This window comes from Diceros bicornis, chromosome 14 (assembly GCF_020826845.1).
Source record: "Diceros bicornis minor isolate mBicDic1 chromosome 14, mDicBic1.mat.cur, whole genome shotgun sequence".
Lineage (NCBI taxonomy): Eukaryota > Metazoa > Chordata > Mammalia > Perissodactyla > Rhinocerotidae > Diceros > Diceros bicornis.
In genome coordinates, this window is record NC_080753.1 from 38,927,035 (window position 1) to 38,934,585 (window position 7,551).

General features: G+C 37.5%; 1 protein-coding gene across 1 annotated transcript; it reads left to right on the forward strand.

Annotated features, from left to right (window-relative positions):
• Window positions 1–2,848: 2,848 nt before the first annotated feature.
• On the forward strand, window positions 2,849–3,806 carry LOC131413486 (putative olfactory receptor 2B8). The gene has a single exon (XM_058554015.1). It carries the CDS (start codon window positions 2,868–2,870, stop codon window positions 3,804–3,806), a length of 939 nt encoding a protein of 312 aa, XP_058409998.1. The 5' UTR covers window positions 2,849–2,867.
• The last annotated feature ends 3,745 nt before the right edge of the window (window positions 3,807–7,551 follow it).

The window sequence follows — 7,551 nt, forward strand, 5'->3', positions numbered from 1 at the left end:
ACTTCATCTCACCTGGATTTTATCTTTTGGTTCTTATTGCTATGATAACATAAAATATATCATTATTTTATTACAATGGTACATTTTTATATTGGTGTTTTCCTTGGATGAGTTAGCATTTTACTTTTGCCCTCCTTCAATTTGGTTAATGCTTCCTTTATTACATACAATTTAAAAATTAGCCAGCAGTTCATTTCAGATGAATGTCTCTATATTTGTGTATGTGTGCATGAGACTGAACCGTGGTTTGTTTTTATTTGCTTTTCTGAGCACGTGTGGGTCAGGGCACATTTAGATTGTCCCTCATATTTTTATAATAATTTCTATTATGAAAATTTTGCATAGATTTTTATGAGGATACCACTGATCACATTCTTATAAGAAATCAAAGGAAGCATGAAATATTGCGAAATACCGCATCTTCTGTGTCACGTGTGATGATTACTCTGAATTTTAATACATCCATTTGATTTACAATAAAGTAATGTAGTGGTTAAATGTACAAACTTTGATATCAAAGGGACATAGGTTTGCGTTAAAACATTTAGGAGTTTAATGATCTTGGGGAAGCTATTTAACCATTTAAATCAATTTCTTCATATGTTAAAAGGAGATGGTAATAAATTTCAAAATATTTTAAAAGATTAGTTGAAAAACGTGTAAGTATTTTGAAACATGTCAAACACTCAATAATACCAGTTATTATTCACATTATTAACTGTGAGGAGCATATCAGTTCAGCCTTCAACCTTTGGATACTTTAAATTTTCAAACTTTAAATGCAAAAAAATTTATTAATTAAATATTGTTGTTTTTGCCAGATATGTGAAATAGTACTCTTACATAATGTTGTTTTAGGCTTGATTGTAAAGTTAAATTAGTTTAATCCTTCTCTTATATGATGTGCTAAATTTCTATTATATGTGCTTTTACTTTTCACAATGTGTGGCTTTTTTATTTATTTTTCTTGCAAATCAATTATGGGACAGGGAGGAATTTATGTCAGTGATAGAGGATATTTCCCAGTGACTTCTCAAACACTAACTCTTCTTTTATTTGATCTTTACTTTTCTCTTATTCAGATTTATTAATATTTATTTTATGCCATTTTCTATCAATTTCTTTCACACATCAATGTGTTTACACCCAAACCTGATTCAGATTTTAAAAGTCTTAGAAGAATCACAAATTTACTATATGATTATCCATTTGAATATGATACAACTGAAATATTCATTTTCTGATGCCACTCAGGTGGGTGTATGACTGTGCTTGTGTAATACTAAATAGCTGGATGAAAATGGCAATCAACTAACCTTAGAGCTGGCAATATGTTTGGTCCAGTGTAACTAATTCTTCAAGGTAGCTCCCAAAAAGTTGTATATATAAAATCAACTTAATGTAGATGGATGTTCTTAGTTTTTTTTTTTTTTTGTGGGGAAGATTGGCCCTGAGCTAACATCTGTGCCCATCTTCTTTTATTTTGTATATGGGATGCTGCCACAGTGCGGCTTGATGAGTGGTGTGTAGGTCCATGCCCAAGATCTGAATGTGTGAACCCTGAGCTGCAGAAGTGAGGCATACAAACTTAACCACCTTGCCACCAGGCTGGCCCTGTGATTTTTATAATACCAAAATATCCTGTCTTTATGACTTTCCTTATGTTACTTTTGTTTTTACGTAATAGCTCTTTGACCTGTCATTTCTTTGACAATTTATCTGTCTTTATTTCTATGTATTTATCTCTTTAATTATTTTATCACAGGGAATGATGTAAAGCATTTCTCTTTGTACATGGATTACATAATTGGATAATTTTTAAAAATGTTTATCCTGATTAGAATGTTGTTAGGGAATTATCTCGCATTTTTCAGGAAAACCACTATAAATCTCACTGTAAATTGAATGATGGTAATTGAATGATGCCTGAGTATTTAATTGTTTTTCTACCATAAAAAGGACTAGGGTAGCCTTCACAAATATAATATGTTAGATAGAGTAGAGAGGCCAAACTGCCAAAAGATGTATAGTCAGCATTATTAGTGGTATTTTGAATGTAATTTATTCCTTTGTATAAGTACAGTCTAGATCATAAATTCCTATATATGAATGGATTTTAGAGATTATCTTGTATTATATCCTATTGCATATGAGGTTTGTTCAAATTCAGTTGTGTAGAATTTTGAGATACATATATATATATATTTTTTTGCTGAGGAAGACCGGCTCTGAGCTAACATCTATTGCCAATCCTCCTCCTTTTTTTTCCCCCAAAGCCCCAGTAGATAGTTGTATGTCATAGCTGCACATCCTTCTAGCTGCTGTATGTGGGCTGCGGCCTTAGCATGGCCGGAGAAGTGGTGCGTAGGTGCACCTGGGGTCCAAACCCTGGGCTGCCAGTAGCGGAGTGCGCGCACTTAACTGCTAAGCCACGGGGCCAGCCCAAGATACATATTTAAAATAAACTCTTTGCCTCTGTCTGCGCCTCTTATTTTTGCTGATCAACCTCCTTGTTTTTCCCTCATTCTTATTTTTTCTAAAATATACGTTTATTCTTAAACCTTAAATTCTGTTAAACTCAGTCTGTGACAGACCTTTTATACCTATGATTAATGGAAATACAAGGTCCATTATTTGATTTTTCTTATATTAAACACCAATGATATTACTTTGTGTGAAATGTGGAACTAAACTGGTATAAGATATGTCAATCTCAGTGAGTACATCCTTATTGAAACAGTTGTGTATAAAATCCCATGGTCATGTCTTTTAACACGAGAGATTCACCTCCTCCTCTTTTTTTTTGAAGGTACCTTCTAAAAATTTCTAAATGCTTGGTCTTGAGAGGAATCATGTGCTAACAAAGGATGGAAAAGAAAAATAGAAGTTCTTTCACTGGGTTTATCCTACTGGGTTTCTCTGACAGGCCTCAACTGGAGCTAGTCTTCTTTGTGGTTCTTTTGATCTTGTATATCTTTGCTTTGCTGGGAAACACAATCATCATTGCGTTGTCCCACCTGGACCCACATCTTCACACCCCTATGTACTTTTTCCTCTGCAACCTCAGCTTTCTGGACCTGTGTTACACTACCAGCATTGTTCCACAGTTCCTGGTTAATCTCAGGGGAGCAGACAAATCTATCTCCTTTGGTGGTTGTGTAATTCAGCTGTACCTCTCTCTAGGGTTGGGATGCACAGAATGCATCCTCTTAGGAGTTATGGCATTTGACCGCTATGTGGCTGTCTGCAGGCCCCTCCACTACACAGTAATCATGCACCCCCGTCTCTGTGTCCTGATGGCTTCTGCTTCATGGTTCATTGGTTTTGCCAACTCCTTATTGCAGACAGTGCTCATCTTCCTTTTACCACTTTGTGGGAGAAATAAATTAGACCACTTCTTTTGTGAAGTCCCTGCATTGCTCAAGCTTGCCTGTGTTGATACCACCATGAATGAGTCTGAGCTTTTCTTTCTTGGTGTCTTCATTCTTCTCATACCTGTTGCGTTTATCATGTTCTCCTATGGTCGGATTGTCACCACCATCTTAAGAATAAAATCTGCAGCAGAGCAGAGAAAAGCATTTGGGACATGTGGATCTCACCTCACAGTGGTCACCCTGTTCTATGGCACAGCCATCTATGCTTATCTCCAGCCCAGCAACAACTACTCTCAGGATCAGGGCAAGCTCACAGCTCTCATCTACACCATCGTTACTCCCATGATCAACCCACTCATATATACGCTGCGGAACAAGGATGTGAAGGGAGCAATAAAGAAGATGTTTTGGAAGGAATATGACCGCAGATGATTGGGCGAGGAAGATCTTTTAATGAAAGGACTTTGAATGTCAGAGCCCTTAAGATGTTTGTGTCCTCCACATGTCATCCAAAACTTTCCCCTGTCAACTCTGAAGGGAATTTCTCACTTCATTCTCCTATGAAAGTGAGTGTTCAAAATCTTAGTTAATGGATTCATTCCAATCTCCAGAGATGCTGATTCAGTGTTTCTATAGCATCTGCATTATATTTATTATTTTTAAAATCTCTATAGAGTTTTATTATTTGCAACCCCATTTGGGAACATTGTTCCATTTCTATTTGCAAAACGACCTTTAAGTACCTACCATAAAGGCACAGCCAAATAAGACCATAAAACCAATGAAATAGAGTAAGAAATATTAACATTTAGCATTTTCCAGCAATTGCTAGAGGGCTATCACTTATTCTAGCATTTTGATCATGGCTCTATTACAAAGTCCATAGATTGTTTCAGAGCTTTTCACAAAAGTAGGTGGAGAAACTGTGGAAAAAACAAACTTTAGGGTCAAAGAAAAACTTGCCAACATTAATCCTGAAAAAGCCATTCTGATATTAGATCCTACTATGACTTCACCAATATGGCAGCCATATTGTGTAGCATTCATTTCAGTGTAGGCTGTATACAGGATCACTGGGTGAAGGGTGTGATGCAATGCTGCTGGTGACAATGGTAGCCATTAGCTGGGAATAACACCAGGTAGTGCTTATGTATAATATTGAACATAGCTATAGAAACACCAATGTGAGGTACAGAAGTTGGTTATTTTAAGTTTGTGAGCCTCTTTTTTCCTTTTTAAAAATAACTTTTTAGGACATTATCATATCTGAAGAGTACATGCCCCAAGTCCTATTTCATGTTCTACAGATTTCATCTACAGTAATGCAGCAAAAGTTTCAAAGGGTTAAATACGTTTAGATTTCTCTCTTCATACTATTTTATAAATTCTTTGATTCAGGCATCTATTGGTCAGGGCCTTCGTATTTTGCATCTGGCAAAGCCGCATGTAATTTGAACTCAGCCACATATTATAAAAATATAAGAAGTGGTCCCTTATTCCCAGGAAACCCCATGTTTTGTGGAAGCTTACTCAGATTCATCTGGAGGAAATTACAAAAAAAATAAAGTGTGTGTATATTTTTTGAAATCTCTATATGCTTAAGCTTTACAACCAGCCATCACATTATGAAATAACTGTCATACAATTCTGAATTATGTAATAAATGCTAACATCCAGAAAAATTGAATCTGGTATTCTAGCTCTTAGATACCCACTGAAGCTCAGTTTGCAGGGCAAATTTGATTTGGGATATGGATTCTGTTTTTGTATGTATTTAATGTCATGAATAGTATATTTTTCCATGGAGGTTGGAGTTTTGCCAATGTCATTATCACAGAAATGTTTTTGATTTTTGGTAGGTTTTCCCAACATATAGCACAGTGCAGGTAAATACATGTGTGTTTCTCAGTGGAGACAGCATATCAATTATCATAGAGTTTCCCATCCTGACATCTTACCTACATCCTCCTGGGCCTTGAACCCCTCAGCTGGTCATGCTCATGACAAGTGATCTTGCAAGAGACACAGGTTGGCAAGCTGGAAATAACAGCGAGGGCAAATTATACACATGGTCAAGATTCTGTCTATATCCCTAACAGCATCACAGTACTCACGCTTGAAATCAACACTTGGGAAACCATGTATTTTGACACCATAGTAGTGTTAATGTATACCAGTTAAAAACAGTTTTGGAATACTGTTTCCCCCCAGTGGTGAGAAATTCCCACTCTCCATTATTATTCAACAACACCCTGATAGTTATACCCAAATGGTCACTTTAAAATTTCACAAATGAGGGGCCAGCCCTGTGGCGTAGCTGTTAAGTGCGTGTGCTCCGCTGCTGGTGGCAGGGGTTTGGATCCCGGGCGCGCTCAAATGCACCTCTTGTCAAGCCATGCTGTGGCGGTGTTCCATATAAAGTGGAGGAAGATGGGCACGGATGTTAGCCCAGGGCCAGTCTTCCTCAGCAAAAAGAGGAGGATTGGCATGGATGTTAGCTCAGGGCTGATCTTCCTCGCAAAAAAAAAAAAAAAAAAAGACAAAAATAAATTTCACAAATGCACTTTCTTTGGTGAAGAAGATCTCAAGGGCTCATGAAACCACAGAGACAATTGCTCTGGTGAGCAACTACTTTTCTGCTTTTAAGGACACACAAAATGCTGCAACCAGATTGATTTTCTTTAAGTAAATGTTTGAATGGCATTTGAATAATTAGATTACTTGGGAATAAATCACAGATAATAAAGATCTCCTGGCCTCATGCTAAAATAAAAAAAAAATTGCTTAAGAGACCAACCCCAAGTTCAGTGTTGTGCTATAACATTTTTTAAATGGGTTCTAGGAACTCTAACTTCCCAAACTCTCCATGCTTTGTCTATAACTGACCAATGGGTTGTGTCAATTGTCACCAAAATTATTTGGTCTGTTTCCTGTTGAATTCTCACTAACAACTGTGGAAAGGCTGCAGTGATTGTACCCAGGGCTTGGCTAAACTCTTTTGACCCTTCTGTGTTGAGTATCTGGAGTTCAGGACTATCATTACGCCCTATAGAAATTCATGGATTCTTCCAGCCCTTTTTCCCTCTGAGAAATACAGATGCACAGTCCACACATTCAGCTCCTTGATGAGTGATCTTAGAGGCCTAAAATGTCAGTCAGACTCACAGGAAACACAATTCTTCATCGGCACAAAACTTGCGAACTATTAACAAACGATACAAAACAGGAGAGACAGCACACACAATATCTACAAGGCTCTGTACCAGTCAGACACAGCTTCCTAAGTCCCTCTTTCTACAATGGAATGCTTTTTTTTTTTTTTTTTAAATGTGGAGCACTACCTTGTATGGGTGAAGACAGCACAGAGAAGGCTTGGCAGTTTCTCAGTTTATATGTGACCCCACCATTGTGGCCCTGCCCTGGCTTTAGAACTGACTTTTATTTGTTAGTACAACCGCAGCCTGTATTTTGTAGGTTTACTATATTCTAAACAGACCCTATACATCCTGCTATTAACATTACCTGATCAGAAATCTGTATATAGCAACTCTGGAAGACCCTCATGCACCTCCTAGACAGTACATTTCAGACGTTACTGTTTGCCAGAGCTCTGCTGTGACCAGGCTAACTGAGGAGGGAGGAACAGGTCCCTGTCAACCCTTTCCTTTGCAGGTGACTTCCAATCTGAAGCTTATTTGTAATATAGTTGAGAGCTTTCTTCCATCTTTTTAGTATTGTAGCATATTTCAAAATCTGATCTGTCAGACTCTGGGAACCACTGGCTACGGAAACGTCTTGGGAATGTGGTTTGCTGGGAAAGTGGGCTCTGTATAAATGCAGAAACGAGAAGATGAATGATTCTTGAATCAGAGGGATCAGGGGACGGCATCTTTGAGATCACGTAGGGACTGGACACTCTTGCTCTTTTTGAAAATATCAATTCTATTGATTTACATTATATGGTGGATCTATTTCAACCATCCTAAACTGAATGAAATCTATGAGGTCTTCAAAAACTGCAAGCTCTTCTTATCAGGCAACCATTTCTGAGGACAGTTGTAACCTCTTTTGAGAGTGAAGCTCTTCAGTTGTACCTGTGTGTAGTCTCAATGAAGCGTCCTGGACATTTGTAATGATTGGGTATTTGGGATACTCACAATCAGTGCGATGTCATTGT

What these genes read in the sequence shown, in the direction of transcription:
- LOC131413486 (XM_058554015.1), top strand. Translation starts at nt 2,868, where the DNA reads ATGGAAAAGAAAAATAGAAGTTCTTTCACTGGGTTTATCCTACTGGGT.